The sequence below is a fragment of the Tetrao urogallus genome (assembly GCF_951394365.1).
Source record: "Tetrao urogallus genome assembly, chromosome: 4".
Lineage (NCBI taxonomy): Eukaryota > Metazoa > Chordata > Aves > Galliformes > Phasianidae > Tetrao > Tetrao urogallus.
This window is the reverse complement of record NC_136817.1, coordinates 62662956-62690338: the sequence shown is the minus strand read 5'-3', so window position 1 is coordinate 62690338 and position 27383 is coordinate 62662956. Positions and strand designations below refer to the sequence as shown.

Below are 27383 nucleotides of genomic sequence, written 5' to 3'. Positions count from 1 at the left end.
ATTTGTAACAGAATTTAAGATTAAAAATTCTGTTTTCATTTACATCTCACTGGGAAGATCAGTGTATTGAGTAGGACCAGTATAGCCCACATTCAAAAATTAATGCTTTTCTCAAGATTATATTTAATTACATTGTATCAAGTAACCTGATGCAGAAACCATTTAAAGTATTAACCTAGTGATCTCTTGAGATATTTGCAAAATAAGAAATATGTAATTATCTCTTGTATTTTATTGATGTTTCTACAGTTTTCTCGTTTCTCCTGCTAGCGATTCTGAATAACTGTGATTTTGAAAGCTTGACCTAAATGTTCTCTTGTACATTACTGCAGTGCATTTTCTCTATGAGCCTATCAACATACATTATGCTACAACTGAAGAGGGCATGAAAAATTAATGATTTACTATATTTATAGGATTCTCCATGGTGAAGATGGTCAGCCATGGAAAACATATCACAATAATAATCCAACAGCTTAACAAATTTAACCCAGAAAATCAGAGCATGGAGGATTTCTGGAATGAATCAGCTAAGATGTTGCAGGTACATTAAGTTTCATCTCATTTTACATCGTTTACAACATTTTAGTAAATTATTTTAAATATGAAGTTATCAATTTTCTAACATACTGTTGTAGCTTTCCTAGATTCTTTTTACAGTACCAATGTTTTTCATTCATGATTTTAAGACCAAATTTCTTGTTATCTGGTTATCACCAGAAAAGAGAAAAGTAAAAAAAAAATAAGTGCTTGGGTAGCAACAAAAGGTGGGGGAAGCAACCACGTCCTAAAATGAATCTGACAGTCACAGGGAAAGTTTCTCTTCCACTTCTAAACTGTTTTATCATTGCCTTTCTCCTTTTCTCCTTCCAAATGAAAGTTCCCATCAGCACCACGTATTTATATATACAAAAGCAGTTCAGAAGCTGGTTCACAGGATCAAGTATTCTTGCTTTGAGGACATAAGTGATTGTCCCAACAGTGAGATAGAAGGCAACTGGCAGTAAACGGAGTACCTGATTCTAACGTAATACTGCAAGTAACCAGACCAAGGTCTGCCAACCTGTAGCTGCAGCAGTTCCAACCCTTTACTTACCATGCTCTGTCATCTTTTCACATTTCTTTGTCCTTCGTGACACTCTAACTTCAGCTAATGCAGCCAGTGGGTTGAATCAGCTTTAAAAAGTCATGAAGACATTAGTACTATTAGCCTACTGCTGTCTGTACGTGCTGTGTACTAACAAACTACATTGTCAAAACTCTGATTCTCTACTGCCATGTGGCTCAATTACTCGTTTTCACTTCTGCCAATAAAGTCTAAAGTGCTGCTATTCCATGTAATTAGTTTCTTCTGTGTTCATTCTGCATAAATGACTACAGGGATATAAAACTTGAGAGGTCTAATAGGGAGACCACAGTTAGGGGTGTTGAATCCATTTGCATTTCTTGACTATTTGCTTTCTTAAATAGTTTCCAGTTAGGCACCTATTTTCTGCCTCTTGCACTGTACTGGCATAACTCTTTATGCATTCATGTATTGAATTACATCAGGGAACTGATCCAGTTTCAAAATATTCATTTTTCACTGAGCAAAGACTGGGTAAATTCAGCTGAATTCACTGCTGCCAAAATAAATACTTGTAAAAATTAATATTCAGAGCATCGCTCTTCTCAGCCCAGGAAAGGTGGCATAAAGACAAAAGAAGCAGTAACTCCATTAGAAAATCATGAATGTTAGGATTCTTGTTAAACTCTTTCAAATGGAGAAAAAAACAGAGCATAGCTGATGTCACAGATAAGGCAAAAATCTTTCTCTGGGATAGTTTAAAACATTCTATTTCACTTCACTTGCTACATAATATTTTTGCTGGGAATTTATCCACCAAAATAAGATCTGTTTTTATACAGAATTCAGCTTTAGGAAATGTTTCACTTCCAAATTGGTGATTATAATTTCTCATAGAAAAGTCATTTTACTTCTTTCAAATTCTATGAAAATTTTGTAGTAGGTTTGTGGTCCCCAAAATATTACTTTGTTTTTGTACACATGATCTCCAGGCTTGGCCACTTACCAATTAGTTGGTATTAATGACTTCAGCAGAAACTTCTTCTGGTTAGGATCCTGATTCAGGCCGTCACTTTAAACCACACTCGATTTGAGCCTTTATGTCTCATGGTAGGAGCATTACAATTTGCAAACCTAACATTGCGAATTACTGCCCAGACAAAAATCAACAGGGTCAGATTTCAAAAGTACAAATCCTTATGGTGGCAAGACACAGCTCTTCACTCAGTTAAGTGGGTACCCAGTGAATCAGACTTGACTTCTCAACGGGTTACTATTTTCTATTCTATTAGAGTTTTCTGTTTGGTTAAATAGTTTTCCATCTCCTGGGAGAATAATCAGATTCCATCCATTATCAACTGTGTTTCGTTAATATTATGTATCTTTAAATATTGTATTTGTATGTTTCTAATCTTTGTGTCCTTCTAATGTGATATCTGATATATCTTGTCTAGTTCTTTGATAACCTGTTGATAACAGAAAATACTTGTTAACTTATTGTCCAGCTGTTTGATGTTGTTCCTGGTGAAACCAACACATTTGAGCTAGGTTATTTCTTTCACAATAAAAAGGCAGCATGCACAAGTCACTCCAGAATATGTTTTGAGATTCAGCACCTTCCCCAGGCTCTCTACAAGCCTGTGGGAGCCACTATGGACACCAGTATTGAAAAGTGCCAGGTCCTCAAATTACTTCTGACAGCCACATGCAGATACCTGGAACTGTAAGGAGAAGATAGCAGAGGACATTTTACATACCAAAACCTATTTTCTTTCTGAACGAAGTAAGTTTTGTGGAGCGATGCAGATGCTCATAATAGCTGAAGTTAATCTAGTTCCAACACCTCAGGTGCACAGGAATCATCCAACCCAGCCTTGAGTGCCTCCAGGGATGGGTCAACGGCAGCTTCTCTGGGTAACCTGTTCCAATGCCTCACCACTCTCTGAGTAAAAAATTTCCTCCTAACATCTAATCTAACTCTCCCTTTTTTTATTTTAAATTCTTGTTGTATCACTGTGCATTTTCCATTCATATGTGAATATGTTCTAAATCTCATAGGTTAGAAAACCCAGTTTTCAAGAGAGAGCATCATCTCTCCAAGGCCACTCAGGAAGCAAAAGAGAAAGGCCTGTCCCAGTCTCATTTCCCCCTTGCAGCTCCTATTTCTTGTTTTTATAAACAAGTGGAGTTAGGGAATCTCACTGATTGTTAGCCTTCTGTTTTTAGAGTAAAACAAATGAAATTTGGTTCCTTCTAATTAGAATGCTATGATAAAAATTAGTCTGGAGGAAATTCTGTGTTAATTTCCACATATTTTATTTCTGCATCATGTTTATTTTACGTCGTGAAAAGAATTTATGTTGATTGTTCCCACTATGTTCCCATACGTGATTTTCTTCCAGGAAAGAAATTACACTTTGCCTTGTAATTCAGCTATTTACAATCTTTGCGTTTATTGCATAGTATTTTATAATGCTTGGAACACAACAGTGGACTTGTTTTTCACTGGGAATATTTTCAGGAACATGGGTTCCTTCGTTACATGATGTGTGACTCCTAGTTGCAACAAGCCAGCCTTCACCTTTGATCTCAAAGAGTCTGTTATGGCCTTCAAAGCTCATAAAAACAAATAGTAAGTGCATATAAATGCTCTTGTTCCAGTGTTATGACCTCACTGATATTAAAACAGAGTTCACTTGGAGTTGCCTGGAAAACACATTAACTTAATTATTTAAATCTGTCTTGGTTCTTTAAATTATGGATATTCACATTCAAAAGTACATGTTCATTTCTATTATTCTTTGTTTGAATGCAAACACTGCTTCTCTTTGCTCATCTTCCTAAATGCTTTTTAATACTCTTCCCATCAGTTGATGCCCTCCAGATAATATCTTCATTTTTGTTTATTAAAGCCCCTTCTTTTTATTAAATATCTTCAATTAAATCTATTAAAAATGATCCGCATCCATAGAGATCCTTCATCAAGTATATTTTACATAAGGACATGATTTTATCAGGCTTTCTATAAAAACTGCTTCTGCTCATTTTGAATGGAAAAAAGTTTTGCATCAAACTGAATCATCACAGGCAGTTTTTCTTCCAACTGACTGCTAGAATCAAGATTTTGCTACAATAACAAGACACACTAATGCAGAATCTGCCATGCGATATTTGTGCCTTTCTCTGTGTAAATAACTCACCTTATTTTCAGCAGAATTATTTGCTTCTATTAGAATTGCAAGATCAGACCCACCATATGACCTTTATAAACCTCACCTACTAGAAAGCTGGAGTAGACACTCCATATCCACTGTTCTACTCATTTATTCCTCTGATACTGATAGCAAGAGGAACCTGTTTATGAGCTTTCCATTTGCAAGAACATGGTGTAATTTGGCATAACTCTTCATCGTTCTCATTTGTGTTGGTTCAGCTGTATGTCTCACACATGCCCACTCAACTGTGAGTAAAATCTCCAAATGTCAAATGTCACTGGTTTATTTTTTGGTATGAAAATAATTTAATGGAAGATTATTTTGATATATGCAGTGGAAAAAATCTAATCTAGTCGAATCTAGTTTGTATTATCGCTCACTGAAATAGATGCATGTTATGATCTTTCTAAGAAAAGGATGGAATCTGATTTTTCTGCAACATCCTGCTCATGTAACTTAATAAGTACAAGGGAAAATAGCCTTAACTGTACCTCTTTGAGATGATCAGCATTGTTACGTGAAAATACTAGCTGCTGTCTGCAATATAGACTGTAAACAGTAGAAGCAGTGCATTCTCCTATTTATATCCTAACATCCTAAAGCTTTTTTCCCTATTGCAATGGCTAGAAGCATTTTCACTCACTGCAGGGGTGAAAGAGGACTCGGTTCTGGTAACTGATCCAAACCCCAAGGAAGTCAGTGGGGATATTTTCTTTCATTTTCATGGCATTTTGATTAGACCCCTGGAGAGACTAGCACTGATATCAGAAGTGCTATAAATTAATCAGAGAGCATCTGCAAAACGTGCATATTCTGCCTAGAAGTAGGCAAGATCAGTACATGAAATTGCACAGTCCTCTCAGGAGGTGAAAGCTATTTTATCTTTTCATCAAATATTATCTTCTTCCATAAATGTTTGTTTCACCTTAAACTAAATCCTTATTCTGAGGGGTCTCAAGCAGGGCATGGCTGATGTTCCTTCCCTTCCTTTCCTTTCCTTCAGAAACAAGAACTTTTCTTTCTTTCCTTACCCATCCTTTTCTGACCCCCCTAAACAGCTCCTATTGTCATGCTTATTATCATGCACCCACACTGGCAAGGCTTGCTTTTTGCAGATACTTCTCCATTTAATTTATGGTATTTGTAGTACTAACAAATTTTGAACATCGTTTGTGTTCACAAATCCTAAGCTTAAGCTTTCTTACACATTCTCTTCTGTTCTCAAGGCAACTTGACCCATTCCCAGCTACAGTTAAGTGACAAGGAGCAGGGAAAATATGCCCCCAGAAGCAGACTACGGGCACTGGGAATCTCTCAAAAGGCAGAGATAATGCCAGTCAGCACATATTCCTACGTGAGTCAGTCAATCTCATGCACAGACAGGATCCTTCTTTTTCAACTTAAACACTTGGGAATCAGGAAAACTGAAATTCAATGTCATGAGGAGAATGTGTTCAGATATTTTTTATGACGATGACATTGTGAACACATATTACAATGTTTTACTTACATCCAGTGCAGCCATTGCTCAACACTATGAAATATAGGCTTCCAAACATTAAAAAGATAGAACTGTCCAGTATACTCTTATAAGCTTACTATGCTTTACACAACAAAACAGATAATAAGCTGTAATATTTGAGATAGAGAGGTTGTTTCTGGAGGCATATTGTTCCAGATTAATTGTTTTAGATGAATTTCAATGGTGAGTGCAATAAAAGATGATAGCTGCATGTTACTTCCACCTTTACATTATCTGCCCTTTCTCATGCTGGAGCACTCACGACAGATGCTTGCAAAGCTAACCAACTAGTAGTTGAGGGGAAAGCAGTTGAGGAGTAATTGAGAAGGTAAGAACATGGCCTGATGGACAGTAGAAAGACACAAATTTTAGCATTTATGAATTTTTTTCTTGTTGCTTGAGTTTGTGTTATCTGGGGAAAATCTGTTACTAAATCCGTACTACAGTTCCAGATTTGCAAAATATTACCCAAAAAGGAATCTCTTTAAAAAATGTGATGTGCCAGCCCTCTGAGCTGTTCAGTATGTGTGTTTTTCAGTTACCTCAAAATGATTGTACTTCTTTTTATACACAACTAACGTTTTATTTCCAGAAAACAATAATTGTTATTAATTTTGTGTCTCTATAGACTCTTAATGTGGCAGAAGAAAAATTTGTATTGGAAACACTAGCTGGATGCATAGAATATAAATCCTTACTGGATGTAGTAGTCAATGCCTTTTTTGCTCGTGAGGGGAGATACTGCCTGATTTCTGAGCGTAATCTCTACATAGGTAAGCTCTCCTCAAAACAGCAAATATATTTAACACAGATCTTTAAAAAACATTATTTTATTAGTGCAGGTCTTATTATTACATTTGAAGTATTGTGCTCAGTGCAGTATGAAATACATAGGCTTTTCCAATAGCCTGATGTTGTAATGTCTAAATCCTGAAATTGTTATTTAGTTTGGGCTCTCACAGGTATCAGGTGGATATTTACCTGAGAAAATTCAGTAGAATATACCTAAAAGATAAGGTTGATTGTAACATACAGGCTGGAAATAACATCACTGGCTAGAAGTATCTTGAGAGCTCATTGTTTTCCTTTATTGTTTTCTGTGAGATTCAATACCTTTGCCATTCAGAAATGAAATTGAATAACAAAGCTCTGTCTGTTGAGGAGTGCAGCGTGTCTCACAGGATAAGAAACCATTGTTTCTATCCCTTTATTAGTTCCTTCATCATTAGTCATGACAATACTGTAGATAGACTTATGCCTTGTCTCCATGTGTTAGGTCAGCTGTCTACCTTACGCTAGTTCCTAGATTAAAATCAGTTATAATGCAACTATATCTGATAGAATGAGCTAGTTAGCTAGAGTAGGTACCATCCCCAGTGTTATTTCAGGCATTGAGAAGTACTTAAAAATCATCTTTCAAATATTTTTATGCTGCGCATTTAATACAGATACACTTAGGTTGAGTTATAAAGTTCGTAAATGAATTGGAATCATGGATTGAGCTGGCATTGGTTCACTGACTCTTTTGGGGTACTTTGTAATGTCCAGACTGCTTCATTCCAAATGACTGAAAATATTAAAACATACCAAACAAGCACATCTACATTTTATTATTTAAAAACTGTTTCGTTTCTACAGTAATTCCGGTTTCTTCTGTCGAAGTCCCAGGAAAGACCTGAAGTCTGAACCAAGTAACAACCTAAAGGGAATGTCAGGGACAAAATTCACAGAAGATTGAGTTTTTTTCTAAATGATAATGCTTCACTGTCTCCATTTCTCCAAAGCTTTGTTTTTCAGTGTCTGGACCACGTAAATTATACCTTTAAGCTCAGTGTTGCTATAATTGGATTGGCAGGACTGGTCCACTCAAAAGCCTCCATTAATCATAGACAAAGGGGAGACCCCAGAAGATTTTCCTTTATCAACAAGTTGAGAGCTTAAGGTCATTGGCTTATATTTTTTTAAGCGGCTTGTGATTCCCTTTGCCAAGCTGCATTGACACTTAAATGATCAAAGCTGCTTATAAAGGCTGTTGCTATGTGTGAGCAGATTTGAATTTAATAAAGCTTGGAGATAAATGTATATTCTACTAAGACTGCTTAAATGTGTTGCTATGCTAAAACACAAGATTGAAGCCTGACGATACACTGAGTTTGTTGCAGCATTTTGGTCAGAATTTCTTGGTGTGGTGGCAGCTAAAATACTGCAGTGTGAGTGAAGTCTGATTGATGCAAGTGAATATAGTCAAGTAAAAGCTGATACAGAAGCTTGTGAACTTTGCAGGCTCGTTGAAATCTCAAAGAACTGATTCCTTCTTTATCAAACTGCATACGTGCCAGAAGAAAATGAGAGAATCAGACTTGGATTTCTCAGAGAATTCCACAATTTTAAAATTTGCCATAATTGTAATTTAGACTAAAAACAAAAATTGTAATATCTATGCAAAGTAGTCACTTGCAAATAAAAGGGAAATGAAATACTAGAATTTTTATGTTTAGAATTTTTGTTTTGTACCATAAACTGTGATTTGGGAATAGGTATCCTCTCTAAAAATATTAAAAACAGAATATGTTGAATATGTTGAGAAATCCACTATAAACTTTTTTTAGTTTATTTTTCTTTACTTTAAATTTTACCAGAATGACTTTTCTTATACGTATACGAAAATGTTCACTACATCACAAGAGAGCTGTTTATAACAATTTAATTCTTTCAGCAATTTTTCAGTCATGCCTCTTAGGAGCCATTTGACTCCTGATATCCTGCCTTATTGCTAGAATGATATGGAATTTCACTGATGGAATGCATGTACTTGGTGTATTGGATGATACAACTGCCCAAAGAAATGGGTTGCCCTTATCCCCACTGCCCTCCTGCTCTCACCCCCGTGAGTTAGAACAAACTTTTAGCCACCATTCAGCAAACTGAGAATGAAACTGTTTCAGGTTAAAATCCACAATCTGATTCACCTTGGCTGTGTGCGTGTATTTGCCCCAGAGAAGAAATGCCAGGAAGTAAAAGCAGATAAAGGAAACAAGCATTTAGAGGTTGACAGAGCTGCTTATTTTATAGCGATGAGGTTGACACAGTGAAATGTCTTCAAAATCATGGCAAGATCTTAGAGGATTCTAAGTTCTTCACTAATAGATCTCCCAGATATTTGTAGGTATCAGGATGATCTCTATCTTGGGTACTTTTTGGATAGCTACTGTTGTTTTACATTTTTAGTGTAATTGGATAACTGTTACAGTTTTTGCATTGAATTCTCTATAAATTCTTCATAAAACTGTAAATCTATGCTAGCTTAGATCTAACTCAAGAAACAGGTAACAGATTTATATGAACCACAGCATAGTCACAATGCAAATAATAAGCATAAGCTGAATATGATAACTTTTCTTTTACAATTTCTAACTGTCAAGCACTATATTGCCCAGTTAGATAAGCAATATTGATGAGTATTTAAGATTAAAGTCCTAGAGCATGCTGAGCAGAGGGTACACCAGACTTTCCTGTTGCATTTTAAATATATTTCTCTTTTGGCAGTTATTTGCTATTTGGCGACTTTTCAACTTGAAGAGCTTGGTCTTCTGCACTTCAGCAGAATTGTGAAATCTCTAGACACTGTAAAAATGCATAAGGTAATAAAAGTACAATTTTTTCTTCACTAATTAGTGTTTTCTTCAGTGTAATTGGTTAATCAGATAATTTCAACTTTCAGTATAATTTAAATGGAGAAATTAGTTTTCAGTTGTAATTCAGCAATTAAATAGAAATTATTATTCTGTTATTACAAAAATCTTGAGTTTCTGTACTTAGGCAGCAACTACCTCATATTCAAACAAAGATTGTTAAATTGTATTTTTTATCATCTAAAGCAGTAGAATAATCCCATGATCTATAGTTCATGTGATTTACAGTTGTCCTTCTAGCTTACTCTTGGCTCTGCTTGCATTCCATCTTTAACTTCAAGCAATAGAAAACGTTTTTGCCATACACGAAGAATCTGTTCATGCCAGTTTGTATTCTTTTTTTCCCAAGCAACCCACTCCCACTTTGATGATTAATCCTACTGCCCTTCCAATGCTTTTCCACTTTTCCAGAAAAAGCAGAGTTTCTAGGTTGGAGTTATGCGTTTACATCAAATTACATCAAATTACATCATTACAAAATATAGACAACTGATCGTTCCATTGCTGCCAAACAGAAAGAAAATTCTGCCCGCTTTTCCTCCCTACTCATCAGCTTGGATTTCTCTCCTTTACTTGTTTGCTAGTTTCCATGAAACTTATAAAAATGTAAATATCTTTTGCTTCTCTTTAAAGATGTTTGAAGGCACTGACTATCTTAAAAGCTATGCTTTAATGCCAGGGAGAAGGATAAACTGGCTGGCAATGCTTTCTCATAAGCCCTGCTTTTTTGGGAAAATAAGCTAAAAATTAGATTACTGGTGACATACTTGTGTTAACTGTGACAATGTGGGTGTTGCAAAGCACATATAAACACAATGTTTGAATAGCAAATAACATAGTCTTCTATATATATGTGAGATTTGGGCAACAGCCAAATTTTAATCATTAGTACTCAAAAGGTGATGTTTCTCTTTTTTCTGAGCATTGAATGTTCATGTGGATGGCTGTATCTTTCTCAAGAGCACAGTTGCTTTGTATTATGTAGGAAGAAGGAAGGTTAGGTTGTCTGCATAATGCTTTTAGGAACATTCTGGTCACTTTGCTTTCATGTATTTAGCATGGATTGTTTTTATTAATTCCATTCAGAGAACAAAATTCTGTATTTCATTAACTGTTAGAAGAAAAACCCAAACAAGTGGCTAGAAGAATTACCTTAATCTGATAGACAGACAAATCACTCTCTCTAAAATGCTCTCCCAGCATCTTCTTTAGTAAACATCTTAGAAACAAGCCACTGGATTGGATGCATTTTGAGCTCATTCAGCTAGCAACACAATCTTCCCACTTCATACCAGTTATCTCTTGTTGATTCCATTCACCCAGATGTATACGTTGTCACTACCATGATGTTTTATTTCAGACAGTTTCTCCTTTCTTGTCTGGAATGATTTTTGTCTGGTAGGGAAGTGCTGCACATGTGATGATCTGCACCTACTACATTTTTTTCTCCTGTAGATGTTTGCTTAAGTATTTTATCAGATCCTCATCACCATGGTACCTAGGTTTTCCTTTCTTCCATTAGAAGAGGTCCTTTGTCTGCAAAGTGAAAGTAGATTATACTGATGCACCTGCAGTAGAGGATTTAGAAGCAGTGTTTGGTCCCCCAGCAACCGAGACAAAAAACAGCCAGAGGCAGATTAACAGCCTTAGCAACAGCCTGAAGTTGTCAGCAATTTGGGATTCTCCATCAGGATGCTGACTTGTACATATTGCCTGATGACTGTTGTGCCTATGTTCAGTTGAGGTAGAAAATAATTGTTCACACATATTTACTTAGAAAAGATGTATTTCGGTTAAAAGATAAATGTTTCTGCATATCACAGGCTGACTGGAATTTTCTTAATCATGCAGATAAACCATATACAAATGAGTAGCTTTCATGAAATTAAAGGCACTATGTTTATGAGATCTACTGGTTTGAGTAAACCTTCTTCTTAGAGCACTGCATGACAGAATCCATTTGAATGAAATTCAGTGTTTCCCTATGACTGGTGCCTTCAAGTATTTTCCAGGCAGAATAATAATACTACTTTGTTCACACACATTCATCTGCTTGAACAGAAAATTATAGGATCACATTCTATACTTTTAAGAGTATATACAAGAATTCTTTGTGGTTGTATACTTACAGAATCATAAGATAAAACCCAGTTTTGTAAACTTAGCAGGATTATTCTTGAACAATTTAGTTATACATTGCTAACTCAAGTCTATTTTCATGCTTAATTATTCATACATTTTATTATTTTATTTTTGTGATAAAATTTTAGGGTTTGTATGATAGAGGAAAGACACTGTTGATATAAAATGTTGAAGTAAACATTTATAATTTCATACTTGCCCCGTAGAAAATGCATTCCCTGTAGCATTTAAGAATAGGTTTCATTCTATTCTGTTCTGGTTGTTACCAGTGGCTCTGAAGTCATTTGTAAAGAACTTCTGAGATCAGCAAGTAAAATTACTGAATAAGTACTATTATTATTTCTATTGTTATGAGATAGGAATAGTAGGAAAGGGTCAATAGGAGGTAGGACAAGATCATCCTCCTTAAGGATATAAGGACAGAAGGTCAAACAGTGGCAGAAGGACCTGAGATCATGCTAAGACACTTTTCTGCATACATCTGACTCAGGATTCTCAAAATGGAGTTGTCCATTTCTTGGTAGGAAAGCTTACAAGTGGTTCAACTTCAAGTGAAGAATAAGAGGGAAAGAATCAACAGGAAAAGAGGAGTGGACAGGAAGGTCCTTGATTGCCTTTGCCAGTACAACAGATAGCTGTGGTTGTGTGCAGCCAAAGTAATCTCATTCTCAGGTAGTGGCTGATCTGCATAGAGAGAATGAATCTACTGTTTCTTGCAGATATTTCCTTGACTGAATCAATGAATCAAAAGGTTATATCATGAATGTAAATGGCTGTGAATGTGAAGATGCTCTCAAATGAGGAAATGTCCCATTTTTCAATTTTCTTCTTAGAAATAATTCCACTGGGTAAAATACATATAAAGAGAATATTAGCAGGACATGTTCAAATTCTCACAAGAATTAATTCAGCCCATCTGTACAAATGCTTTACTACAGCCAAAGGAAGTTAAAATTGTAAAAATGGGTATAATATCTGGTGTAATTCCACCACTTTCAGAGAAGAAATGAATCTAGCTCATCTTGCTCAGTGAGTAGTTAAACCTTTGGACTATGAACATTCAGGACAGGGAAGTAAGCAGAGTAATGCTGTTATCCAAATGACTGTCTGGTGTATTCACTAAGGAGACAGATACTGATAACAACTGAACAGAAATCTGAGAACTTTAGACTGTATTTTGCTGCTATACAAGGAAAGAACTATTATATTGGGGTTGCCACCTGCTCACGTGTGACCAAAGACAAAACAGAAATGTAAGGTAATTTCCTAGTAATTCAGCTCACAAAACACAGAAGTTTCTATTGCTAAGCAACAAAATCTTCTGTTGTTTTGTGGGTCTGATTCTGCCCAGGTTTGCTGTTTGTAATGTGAAATATAAAAGCCAAGACTGTGGACTTGGGCCCAGGCAGCCTAGGGTCAGAACCAATGTCTGGCAATCCCTGCATAATCACTGGTATTCCCTGCATTGCCTGGTTAACTGTTCCAGGGCAGCAGCCAAGGTCTTTTCCCACGTGATGCATTTTGGGCATATCCTTACAGCAGTTCTCTGTGGATTGTAACTAAAACACAGAAGGGCTAAAATATGCATCACAATATCTGTGTCTGATTATACAGTTAACCACTCTCTTTGCCTCACAGGAATACATCATAGCATCCATCCATCACAGAATAACCCATTTGTCCTAACATGGTGTGAAATGTTAATAATGAGTACATGACTGGAGTTGCAGTGGGAGACCTCAATGATCATACTCAGCTGCTTAATACAACAACGAGAAATCACAAAATATATGCTTTTATTAGTTTCATCTGCCTTGGAGAGGTAGCTGCAAGTACTTTGTAGAAGATTATTAAAGGAAACATTTAGAAGACCTGGACAGAAAAGATCAGTCAGGAAGAGCTCAGATAACAATAATTCGGAGGCTTAGTTTCATGGGGCAACATAATAGAAAACTGATTGAAGGCTCTGAGAATGGAGTCAGCTATAAAAGAAGAATACTGGGGACACAGACAGGGAAGAGGAGTTCAAATTAATGAAAGACAATGAAAGAAAACTGGAGGATTTATAAAACACCACCTGTAGTATTTCCACAGCAGCTTCTCTATAAAGACTCTGAATACTCACAAATTTGAAATTAACTTCTCATCTCAGAGTCTGCTTCTTTTTAAGTATAGCTCATGTTCAATACTTCCCTGTATGTATACTTGCTTACAAGGGATATCAAAATACATTTTTTTATAAACTCTGGGTATAGTCAGGGCCTTCCATAAGGTAAGAGAAGTACTTTGGCAATGGACACGATGCTCTGGGTCTATAATCATATCTGCACTGGGATACCTGAATGTAAAATTTGTTGTTGTATCTGCTAGAAGTAGTGCATATGCAGTGCATTGGTACTCTTGGAGACTTGTCCACTGTCTAGACTTTCAGCATTTTCTTTTTACATTGCATAAGCACAAATGATTGTGTTATGTGAAAAATGAAACTGAATATGTGTATTACAGAGAAAGATCCTCCATAAGGAGAACAAATGAGTTTCTAAGACAATAGGATGAAATACTTATCATACACTTGGCAAACTCCACTGAACCTGGCAACAGCCAAAAAAAAACAAAAAAAAAAGCCTTCACAATTCAACATTTAGTTTATAGTCCTGCTTTTAGACATTAAGTGTATTCTTCTAGATAGTGAAAAATCAGCATCTGCAGTTTGGGGGAAAAACAGTAATTTCTAGACACGAACGGGAATCCAAGGTGTTAACAATCACTTTATTCAGTTGTCATTCAGTTGCTGATAAGACATTTGACTCTACCGAAAGCCAAATAGATGAAAATAAGACAAAATTTACAGGTTGATTCCTTGGAAATTATCAGAAATCTACAGATATAAAGTAGAAGACCTTCTGTGCTTCTGTAACTTCTGCAGCAAACAGCTACAGCCAAACCTATACGGTTTATAGCTGAGTAATTCATAAGGTTCTAACCATCTTGAGCTGGGCACCACCTGTGAATTAAGAAGCTGCCTGTTAGTCCTCTAGAACAGAAACTCTATACAAAGACCTGTATGGATCTGTAGCAACCAACCCAAATAAGAAAGGACTGAAACCAAGTCTGAAATAATAAGACCTGCAGTCTCCACTGGATGCTATTCAAGTGACTGCATGCAGTTTTCCAGTATGTCCCACAGTGTCTGTATTATTTAGGACTGTTTTGCTGTCACTGGGATTATTTTGGTGTGATACTCAGCTCCCTTCCACTTCCAGATGTTCTATGATTCTATGATTGCCAAGCATTTTTTCATTTCAGTAATGAAAAAGTTCAGGTTCAAATTTGAAATTTGTATGTCCATGATACATGCTGGATCTGAGTGCCATTTTCAAGAGGGTTTCAAAAGTCTGTTTGAAGAGCTCAGATTTTAAAGAAACGCTTTTAACCTTCTGGTGAGCTCCACTGGAAATCACACGTTCGAATGTTGTTACTTCTCAAACACGTAGAGCTGTATAATTTATATTTATAATATTTGCCAAATTGAATCTTCCTAGTTTAATGGGAATATGCCCATTAATTATATTTCAATAAAAAATGACCACATCGTATAGCAGCTACTGTACATCTCACCAGTTCTCCTTGCAAAGTTCCCAGGGAACTGAAAGGATCCAAAGTAATTCAGGTGCACTGCCAGGCCTAAGATATTTTGGGGCACCACGGCTCACCCAGCTACAGATAATCAGGAGTTGGCTGCGCGTATTTTAGTCTTCAAAACTCTATTGTGTAATGAAACTAAAATCAGTGTTTGGGAGCAGCAATTACTTTATTTTTTAATGAAAACTTGTATTACACAGTGTTTGGATCAGCTTAAAGATGCATCAAAACATCTCCATGCTGTAGCCACTAGATTTTTTTTAGGCCATTAAAATATTTTAGTATCTATTAATGTTTCATTAAATAGAAGATCATGAGGCATTCCAAGCAGAACTAAAGACACACAAATATCAAGCAGATATGGTTATAATATAGGGTATAATAAAACCAAGTTCTTCAGCAGTGTTTGTAAACAATCATGCTTGTTTGTTTGAGGGTGTTTTGGTAGTTTTACATACCTCATACCTTTAATAAGCATATTGAAAATAAATCACTTGTTACTAGTTTCTTAGATTCTTCTTCAATGCCTTGTATTTGAACACATGGATAAAAGATGAATGGAGTCAGCTGTATGATTCGCTGTATGTAAAGGAGAACTGGATCGATCCACTGCTGAGGTAAGCAGTCAGTACTTAAGGAACCTGTGCTCACCTCAAGAGTTTAAATGCAATACAGAAATCTTCTGATGAAAATTCAATTTACTTTTAAGGTATTTTTCCCAATTAAGTCACTGAGAACCTTTATTGTCTTCATGAGACCATAGTAATCCCTTTTAGTTGCCCAGAGGCAAGGTTCTCTCATAGAGAAGTCCCTCCACAGCTGTTCTAAATTAGTTTCTTATTGCCCATGAATAGATCAAACATCGCACTAGCAGGTTCATGTTCTCTCAGGGAGCGAGTCCAGTCTCATAAGTCACTTCAACATCTGTATGACATTAAGAACATGAAAAAGAGCTTGGCTTTGTGCTCAGATTTGTTTAAGCAGGCGGTTGTAAAACCCCTTCTGAGCAAATCAGATACGTGTGTAAACGAGTATTTTTAAATTATTATTCATTTATACAGTTGCAGCATCACTTAATGGTTTAAATGCTTGATGGGGCCAGATGTGACCACACATTGCTTTGGTGGAGAAAGACCAGCATGAATACCTTTGCTAAGCTGGAACATTTTCACATGGAAGAAGAGTACCTGTGTTTCAGTTACTCAGCAACTTGTGTCACTTTCTAGCTCTTGTTTTCACTCAGGGCAGATAAATTAAAGCTAACTTGGGTACACCTGGGTGGTTGCATTCACATCTCCTCCTCACTCCAATAGAGATTACCTCAAATAATGGCAAACGCTGTTAGACAGAACTGTTATAAACAGTGCCAGCTGAAAAAGAATTTGTGTCTAGTTCTATAGTATCAGTCACTAGAATTAACCCTGTAATACCTTACAGAATATGTGAAATTAGTAAATGTAATACTACAGATTGGGCTTGAAATACAACTCCACTGCATACTACAATAATTACAGAGACATACCTGAAGTCAGAATTTGGCTCAATATATTCTTGTGTAATAATTGTTATTATAAAGTATTCTTCCAGCAACAATATAAAGATGCAGAAATACAGAACAGCAGTGTTATCTGTTGCTTGTGTTTCATTAATAGTAGGCTTGTGAGAACTGTCATTTGCACACAGTCCCATTCAGTATAATAAGTACACATTTTGCCTACAAATAAATGTAAGTTGTACAAGAATGTTAAAGACCTGACTTTGTTACTAGAATTGAAACCTCTTTCAAGGGCCTGAGGATGCACTGGTCAGTTTAGTTACTTCAGTAACTTTAATTCATTGAAATATGAGGTTGATATAAAAGCCTTGTTACTTTCAGAAGGTACTCATAAGCCTCATCCCACAGTGACAGTAGTGGCTAAGCTAATACTCTCATGAATAAGTCACAATAAATTTGCAGTTATCTGATTTTTACATTTTGGGAAAACTCCATTGCATGTGTAATACAGGTTGAACAAATATAGAGGCTCAATAGCTGATATTAATCTGTGAACAAAATCAGCCCTGTGATAGCTTGTTTGTATGCCACCTTGAATTCAGTACCTTCCTATCATTCCTGGGAAGAAGTTTGAACCATTATATAGTCAAAAATCCGAACACAGAGAAATCAAAGTCATCTCAACTGCCCTACAGGCACCAACTTGTTTTGAGGGTTCATTTGCTAATTCCACCAAATTCCTTACATCATTCTATTTGTTGTTTTTTTTTTTTTTAATTTGACCTGCATGTGCTGTGAGATTATCTGTGCATACTCTGTCAGATGATGACAGTGGTAACACTGAGGCCTCTGTCTGTCCATATTCTCTTCATCTATATTTACTCTGCTTCTGAAAACCGATCTGCTGTTTCATAGCCATCTTGTAGCAAAATAAGCTGGCAACACAGTTGCTTATTCAGAAGGAACTTTGGCTATTTTATTTCTGGACCAGCATCTACCAAGAGGTGGAATAGCACAGTCCAACTAAATCATAAGTAGAAATTAATGGGTTTATAGGAAGAAAACAGTGGTGTAAAGTGTTACAGAATTCACACAAGTGTCGACTGCAAATACAGTATTGTAAGTACAATAGAAAAAAAATGAAACAGAATTTAAAAATCTTTTTTTTCTTTTTTTTGAAGATGGCAGCCTAAAGTTCAGCAACTGATAGAACAACTTGCAGATAAGTTAAGCAGTCGTACTACTGACATCAAAATATCCACGGTCACTCAGCCAAAGGAATTTAATTTGACTGTTCCCAAGCCACGTGCCATTCCTGTACCTCTGCCAATACAAGTGCTGGAAAAAAGTCCCCCTGTGAGTTTTTTTATGCTTTGTGAGACACTGTGGTTTGTGTGTTCTTGTGCACAAAATCATGGTAAGCAATTTAATGGCCTCTTTCAAAATAATTGTAGAAAATCTAAAACCTTTGACAGATGAACAAGAATTCATTTCAATTTCAGTGTTACTGAAGGTCAGATTCCTATAAAAATAACTAATGCTTTTCATTTCAGTGAATCTTGCATAAGCAAACTGTAGACCAAATAAAGGAAAGGGGAATGGTTGTTTTCTACAGTTGTTTTGCATCTTTTGGAGGTAGAACTACACAGTGGATACACATTGATGAAAGTACAGTATAAAAATTTGTGGTAGTCCTTGGATTTGTAAAATGCTTGCTTTGGATAATGCAATGAAGCAGGTAAGAAAAAATATTCAAATGGAAAAAGAATTATAAACTAGCAGGATATTTTAGATGAACTTGTTAAAACATAGCAAAGCAATTTCAGTGGAGATGAGATGGACTCCAGTTTTGCAACTGGGGTGGAATTTTATTTCTCACTATTTGTTTTAATGTTGAATCTCTAAATTTTCTTTTTTCTGTTGAAATTTATTACTCACATACAAATGAGAGATGAGTTTGTCTTTGAAATGGTAAGCTTTTATTTTATTTATTTTATGTTCAGGATTCTGGTTCAGTCATAGTCGTACAAATCAGAGACGCACAGTTGGTTTTAAGTTACCTCATTGGGGTAAGGCAAACAGGATTTGGGATTAAGTTGCTCTGACTAACTTAATAAAGACTCCAAAATCATCTATATTTAAGTGCAGTGGGAAGTAAGCTTGGAAGTCACTGTTTTGAGTATTATCTGCCACCTTGCATTAGCACTTCAGATTTTAAATAATGCATATGTTGAATGCTCTTAGATACCATTTACATCTTAGGAGAGCAGAGCAATTTAATGGTAGTGTGTTACACAGTTAACGGAATTTTACACTGGAACAACTTAATACTGGGCTCTGAAAAACTGCATTTAATAACTACTGAATCAGTATAAGAATGAGTCATGTTGCTATCATTTTAATGCCTTTATGCTGTGCAGGCCCTCTTAGAATAAATTTGCTGTAATGCAGATTAATTTACTAAGTTCATTTGCATTGTTAGGGTTATACAAAATTTGGATTACATTCTGGCCAAGTCTGCAAATGCAATAGCTTGTGTGAATCCAAAACCATTAGTGCAGTGGTGACATATGACGTGCCCATCTCTTTGCCTATCTCAGCAAATAAAGCTTCACTTTGATTTGTCACATTATTGCCAGCATCACCATTTTAGATCGTGAACATTCAGCAGAGACTGAAAAGGCAGTCCAGATGGCAAGAAAGATGTAGGAAAGTGAGAGCACTATATTGGTTTGGATGCTGTGTGGTGGAGAGTTGTATGTTATTAAGAGGAATGCTAATATATAGAGCAAGCAATATACTTGCCTTCATGATCTTGTTATGTATAAAAACACAAGCTTTTTATAGAATAAGCATCGCTTACAACCAAAAAATAGAGTTCTGGTCAATACCAAAGTTCAGAGTGCTTATTCATCATTCTGTACAATATTTTCCTCTCACATTTCTTCCTAAAGCTTATATTCTCCTGGTGTTTGACATTGCCTCATCTAACATAAGGAATTTTTACTTGGGTGCGTATTTTGGGTGTGATTAAACAAAACTGAAACAGTTTCTTAGAAATGGTTTGGCATTCTCTGGATATTTGCTTTTCTGCACCAATAAGGCACTAAATAGCCCATGTTGGGTCTGGAGTTTATCCAGAGCTGTCTCAGGGCCCCATAGAAAAGCCTGTAGTTCTGTTTCTTTCTGCACGGTGTCAGCTCAGTGATATGTCATGCCATTTTGTTCTTCCTTAAAATTCTCATGATGCCTGCTCCTGAAATAAACCTCTGGTAGAAGCATATCCAGAAACCGTGGGTGAACCTGACCACTGCTAGATGGGAAAGGCAAGCTTGGTGTGTGTCACTCCCAGCCTCCTTTTTTTATACTAAAGAATTAAGTAGGTACAGTTTGGCCTTTCCAGTCTCTCTATTGCTGGAATTTACAATTTGCCTATAGTGATGTAATCATCCTCTTCTGACAACTGCAAGTTGTTTATTATTAGAAAGGGTAATTGCTCTGTTGTCTATCTGTCTGCCTGATTGGTAATCATAACCATGGTATCTGAGGGCTAAATTACAAGGCTAGGATCATTTCTAAAAAAGCTGATTGAAAAGTCTCCTCCCTAAATTACTTGTAATATGGACAGCATTTTGTGTGGACAGATCTTCAGCTTACACTGGCAGATGATTGCAGTTTTGCAGGTAAAGCACATGATTGGGAAGAGTGAAATAAACTGATACTCACTGCCTGTGCAACTCTTTGCAAATCCTTTGGGCTTTAATTTCTCCATCCATAAAAGCATAATAAAAAATTGTAGATGTTGCTGGGAAATACTTTCAGTTCTACTTCACTTAAAAAGCTCACAAAGATATTGAGTAGTCTCACCCATGCATTTAATTGCTGGCCTTTTCTATCTGTGCATTTGTTTTGCGTGTAGATAATGATGTCAGGTAGCAGAGGCGATGGAAAGTACATCAGTGCCATGAGTTTTTCAGAGCGTAGCTCTTTATATAGTCCAGTAAAACCAGATGGGATGCCCCCATTGCCATTACAGATTTTTCCCATTAATTCTTGAATTAATTTTGAAACCTCTATTGGAGGTAGAACATTTTTAGCAAGATAAATATTTAAGCAGATGTCCTGTAAGCTGGTAGACTGTCTCACCCACACAGGAAGGAGACATCCAGTCTTTTTACAGATTCTGCTTAAGCAAATACTGAAATCCCTGAGAAGCTTCAGCTGTAATGAAAGCCATGCAGCTCCTATTCTCCGCTTCTGCCTAGTCTTCTGCTCAGCCACAGGACAGCCAGACTGTATGTTTTTTGTTTCATCTGTAGCATTTCCTGAATTCCTGTGAATTCTTGCCCAAATTTCTGATTAAGATTGAGTCTTCTACCCCCAAACATTTAAGCTACATCTCCAATTATATCGTTTTACAAAAGTACATCTGGGCAAGCTCAGTAGACCAAAGCAAAGGCTTGTTTTGCCCAGTGTGTTTTCTCCAGCAGTGACCAAACATAGATGTGTAGGAGGAGCACACAGAAGAGGCAAGCTTAATTGCTGCTTTCTCCAACAACCTTCTCAGATTCCAAACATTTCAGCTCAAAGAGTTCCTGCAGTTCCTGGACATTTAATAACCTGTGAAATATGTATCTTCCCTCAACTTTGGCCATACCCTGTGCCAAAGTGCCTCACCTTTTAACTTTTAACTGCTAAAAAGCTCAAGTTTCTAAGATGTCAAACAGAACTTTTTCATTTCTAGCATCTGCTTTTCCCCCTTCATAGGGCCTATGGTGTTCTTTTTTTTTTTTTTTAGCCTTTCCTATACTTGTTTCATGTTTTTCTTTCTTTCTGGTCCATTGTCCAAGTCTTGTCTTACACTGGACATGTCTGAAAAGCTTGGGTGGTCCCAGCTAATTGGAATCGGTCCACAGCTTCTGTGTTGGCACTAATAGAAAATAAACAATATTTTAAAAATAGCTGCAGCTGATTTATAGTGGAGATGAATGCAGTGTTTTCATTGCAAGGCTATATAACTTTGAATGTTTTACATTCCATATTGTGGAGATTATTGCCTTTCTTTTAGGTCCCTCCAAGCACCTACAAGCCTCCAAGGGAAAAAAAGCAACTGGAGAAAATCAAAACAAAAAATCGCCAGAAAGCAGAAGTAAGTATATTATGTACCTGTTATGTTCTTTTCTTTCTTCTAATCATTTGTTCTGCAATTTCTACCAGTTTTCACAAGTCATCGAACTCTATCTGAAACATTTTTTCTTTTGCAGCTAATAACTTCTGGCTCTTTCCCCAGAGTCATGAAGTTTGTATTCTCTAATCTGTTCTATCACCCTTTGTTCATTTTCATTTTAATATTAACTGTCTGGATGTAGGTCCACCTTTTATTCACAAATAGGAATTTCACGATAGATTATGCAAATAACTAGGAAAGGCAGTAGAAACTCAATTACTTCCTTTTCTTCACAAGCTAAAAATTGTTTCTTTTACTTCTACAGTACATGTAGGTATTTAACGCATTCACTTAATAATCAAGACTTGAAATATGAAATATGTTCAGACTTGAAATATGAAATATGTTCAGACTTGAAATATGTTCAATACTTTCATTTGCCTTCTGTAGTAACTGATAAATAACCATGTAATTACTCAGAATTTTAAAATATCAGTAGAATCTAACTTCTTTTTCACACAGACTTCATTCTCTTTCCTTCAGTGGACTGAGAGAGTGGGAAGTCATCACGATTTGTAAAGAAGCAGAGTACATGGTCTGTGTGTTAAAAGAGCAGAAGGGAGTGTCTGATAAGGGCCCTCATAGAAAGAGACATCCAGATATTTGAATTGGTACACGATCTGTGTCTTAAGAGAGCAAGAGAAGGGAGGGTCTGTTTAAGTGCCTTCACAGAAAGAAACAGTTCTAGCTATTTGAATTGATCCAATCTTTGTTATGAAGCCTGTTCGTCAGGTTAGCTCATATTATGGTTAAAGCAGATTACTGTCTTCTTCTCTTTGGAAGGGAATTAATTAAATGTCAGTTCCCACTTCTTTCTTTCTGCCCACACTGCAGTCACCACATCCGATCCAATCACAGGATAAGTTTGATAAAACGTGTGCTATTTGACTTGTTTTTATCTGAACTCTCCCACCTCCGTTCTCCTTACTCCAACTTTTAGTAGCTAGTACTCATACAGAACCATTTATCACTGTTCTGGGCTCTCCTGATGCCCTTGTGAAAGGGGCATTGGAGTTTGTTCCTAAACTACAGTAAAAGCTACAATGTGATAAATTCTAGGGGGATACATTTTGCGTTCCTTTTGCTGACCCACCACATTACCAATGGTTGGAATTTTATTATCAAACAGTACTGCATTATTTTTTATCCTCTGATTATTTCCCCACTGTGGAGAAAGCACACATCTATTTGTCTATGTGCTTATTTGTACATATGAACTTCCTGGAAAATCTGTGGAGGAAAATCAAGATATCACAGTGCCTATATTGTCAAAACTCTATGACAACTATAAAATCACTTAAATACCAGCCACATCCTTCGGTGAAGTAAATGCGTGAATACAAGGAACAAAAGAAAACTACCACAGAAATTATAGCTGCAATAACAGCAGTTTTTGTTGCCTCTGGAACATTATAAAAGGAATCCAAAGCATTCACAAAGGTCACTTCCCTAGACTCTTCGCTAAACAAGCTGAAATGTTGGGTCCTAAAAGAAAATGCTAGTTGTTTTGTAGCATTTTTGTAATGGCTACAGCTGTAAGTACAAAGTCTGACCAGCTGTGAAAAATGGGGTGGGAGCACTAGTAACCATATGCTAGATGATTATAAAAGTGCTGATACTATGGACAGCTGACCACAAGAAAGACATTGGAAAATCCAGACTGATTTGATCAGAAATTACAATGAAAAGAAATATCTAAAAGCAGGAAATGTGAATGCTTGTTCTTCCCCTCCCCCCCCCGCCATTTGAAATGACAGCTGGAATTACTGTTATGGATATTGGAGCAGTCATTGATGCTCAGATCTTCTGATCACAGTCTTCTTATTTAACAGAAAAACAAAGCCATTTTTCATTGGCTACGTGGAAACAGTTAGAATCTGTGAAACTGATATGCTGTAGATGACTATGAGGATTTTAATTAAAAGTTTAAATGAGCAACATCTTTCACATGGGAAGACCAAGCATGAGGTCTGATGCCCTGTGCAAAAGTTAGAACCCATTAAACATATGTAGACAACATATGTAGAAACTAGAAATGTTTCATGAGGAATGACAATTCAGATAAATAGTAAGTCCAGGTTTAGAATCACCAAGATTGCAACAGACCTCCAAGGTCATCTCATCCAATAGTCCACCTACCACCAGTATTTCCCCACTAAATCATATCTCTTAGTACCACATCTAAACATTTCTTGAACACCTTCAGGGACAGTGACCCAATTGCTTCCCTGAGCAGCCTGTTCCAGTGCCTGACCAGTCTCTCAGAGAAGAAATTTTTCCTAATATCCAACCTGAACATCCCCTGGTGCAACTAGAGGGCATTCCTCTGGTCCTATCACTAGTTACGTGGGAGAAGGGGCCAACCCCTTCTTCACCATAACCCCCATTCATTGGAATGAAATTAGTATATTGTCTGTGCTGCAGGGTTTTTTTCAGACAGAAAATTAATAGAGACTATGAATGTACCATACTCCTAAGATAATTGTTTTTATCCTAGGATCTGCTTCTGAAAGCAAACACTAACCAGTTCAGGTGTGCAGCCATGAAACCTGAAAAAGCAGAGGTATGCTACAAAATACCTTATTGCTTAAATATCTCCAAGTATGAAGATGAAAATAACAGTTGTGTAAAGATATCTCAAAATATTTGAGAGTTTTTGTTTATTTGGGGCTGGGAATTGTGTGTTGTCACTTAAAATTGTGTTGTCAGTTCACATCCTTATTATTGTTTTCAGATTGTACAGCAGCCATACTGACAGTTGCCTCTTTGCATTTATAATGTACAACCCCCTTTTGTTCTGGTCCTGTTATTTTATTCTCCTGACTCTGAGACAATGAGACCTCCATGATACTACTCCAACAAGTCTCCAAACCAGCAATATTCTTCTAAACCTAGTATTTTTGTATTAACTTTTAAGGCCACAGATCAGCCAAGCTGAGGCAGTAATACTTGTTTTCATATGAAATTCTTGCTATTGTTGATTCCTAATTTACACCTCTGTCACAAACTATTTATATAATATATTCATCATATCTGCATATTCTATTCACTGTGTTCATCCTTACGATGTGTAGACACTTTTTTGCCAGTATCACCCTAAAATGAAATTAATGACCATCAGTAGAATTTGAATACTTTAATGATTCCGTGAAATATCCTCTGACACCACATTTTGTCTTCCCAATATCTGTTTCAGTTAAGAGCTGAATGCCTTCATGGTTGACAGGTAGAATTCAATAGGCAAATGAAATGTCACTGTTACTTCATTGGCATTATTTTAGTCAGTAAAGGTTATAGAAATAAAATAATAATCTTTGTCATAAGTTTTTATTTGGACCTACATTTGTATGGTCATTTGATATGAAATATTACCACTGTACTGGGTGTACATAACAAGTTTTGAATGTATAACAAGAAAATATATATACTGTGATCATATTTGTTGCTCTAGCTGAAAACTCAGGAATGATTTTCAGTACAGAGCTAACATTGTTTGCTGAGTATTTGAAAATATCTCTCTGAAAAGGAAAAATGTGATTTTAGTTTGAACTGCAGAACACACAGGACAATATGAAGAGCAGGCCAGCATTCCAGGCTCAGAAGATCCAAAGTAGGGTGAGTAATGTTTTAGATCCCATTGCTAGATATGCTTGTAATTTTTTTGAGTGAAAAACACAGATTTTTTGGTGGTGCAAAGTCTAATGGAATCTTTAGTTTTATGTCATATTCTGTGGCCAGAATGGAATGGATTAGATTTATGGTTTACACGTTTAGGCCTGTGGACCTTTAACAATTCACAAGGAAATGGTCAGCGAACAACTGGTGAGTGGCTACTCCAGGAGGGAAGCCAAACTGGAAGCCAAGAGTAACAAAAGCACAGGCAGTGCCCACACCACTCAGGAAGAAGGTTACAGTATCTGCCCAGGACCAGGCAAGGCTGGTGGTTGTAGTGACAGACTCTGCTGACTGCCAGTCATCCTTACACAAACAATGAAGTGTGAGGTCTGGAATGCACCGAGGAAGACCAGTTAAGGAACAGTGCTACATCAATGCAGGTACATACTGGAAGTCCAGTAAGGACAGCCACATACCAAACTGGAGAGACAAGGAGCTGAATTACTTCCAATGTAACAGGAAAGCACTGACAATCCCCCACTGAGCTTAAGTGGGGATCATGGACTAATGGGCAAAGGGTCTGAGTGGAGCTTCTAGGCGAGGCTGGCCGCAGCAATTATAGCCTGTTAGATCCCTCAGAACACTGACAAGTAAGTTGTCTGCAGTTGCAGCATGAAACTATATTGCTTTAACCATGTTTTCAATTCCAAGTGGAGAAATTTATATGTAAAATGATGAGTATTAAGAATAGCCCAGAGGGAGAAAATAACTGAACTAATGGCTTAAGAAGTCAGCACAGAGACAGAAGAATCCTACAACTATGAATGACTGTTTCAAAATGAGACCCTAAAGAATGCTGAGCACTGACTCTGGATAATGACTGCCTGATATGCAATATACAGTCCATCTGGTTATTTATCTTCTGCCCTTTATACACATACTTAGGTCATAAAATCCACTAAACTGCATGTTTCTCTGCTAGGATTTGCAAGGCTCAGAGAATTGTAAATACAGAAAATTTGTTCCACTCTTGGTTGTATAACACATGAAAACTCACATTGCCATCTCTTTGGTAGTTATGCTACAGATAATCTTCAGTCTTACATCATTCAATCAATCACCTTTCATTTAAATTCATCTCCAGAATAGTTAAATGTAGAAGTTGTATTTGTACTGTCACCTAAAAAACCTTGTGAGCAGATCTACCTACTTTTTAAAATTGTATTTAGATACAGTTCTTACAGACTTTGGGAAGTCTGGTTCCCTTCTTGAAAACTGGGTTTCTAGTAAAAAATTCTAAGGAATATCTGGCACCAAGCACATACTGAAGTTGTTGTTAATAACAATATCATCTACTCAATCTGCTTTCTAACAATCTAAGACCATATAAATTATGGGAAAACAGTCACATCCCAATTTCTTTTGCCCTCAAAAGAAAAAAAAGTCAGGAAACACCTACACAGATCACCCAAACGTACGACCTGTGACTATGTGAACTTGGTTCAGGGTTATGTATATTCCACTTTTGTCTCTCATAATTTAAAAAATTGAAACCTAAGTGCAAACTCAGAAGAGTCAAGCCGTCTGCCTAAATCACATAAAGAAAAATGTGGATCTAGCATCTTACTCTATTGATCGTGGTATTTCTAACACCTCTAGTGTCTTCTCTGGAAGCAAATCAGTTTTATCTCGTCTAAACACATTTGCCATAAAAGTTAGATAGATAATATTCAAGAAGCTGCTATAACTTTTGAGATAGGTATCTTG

At 36.5% G+C, this 27383-nt stretch overlaps 1 protein-coding gene across 1 annotated transcript in view; it reads left to right on the top strand.

Moving 5' to 3' along the window:
- Positions 1 to 424: 424 nt before the first annotated feature.
- CFAP99 (cilia and flagella associated protein 99) overlaps positions 425 to 27383 on the top strand; it is a gene marked incomplete at both ends in the record, with an annotated part of 47807 nt that continues 20848 nt past the window's right edge. The window contains 8 exons of the mRNA XM_079534509.1: positions 425 to 544; positions 6432 to 6576; positions 9350 to 9444; positions 15784 to 15896; positions 17956 to 18130; positions 21843 to 21923; positions 24499 to 24564; positions 25545 to 25616. Of these exons, the coding sequence (XP_079390635.1) occupies positions 425 to 544; positions 6432 to 6576; positions 9350 to 9444; positions 15784 to 15896; positions 17956 to 18130; positions 21843 to 21923; positions 24499 to 24564; positions 25545 to 25616 (867 nt within the window). The remainder of the gene's footprint in view (positions 545 to 6431; positions 6577 to 9349; positions 9445 to 15783; positions 15897 to 17955; positions 18131 to 21842; positions 21924 to 24498; positions 24565 to 25544; positions 25617 to 27383) is intronic.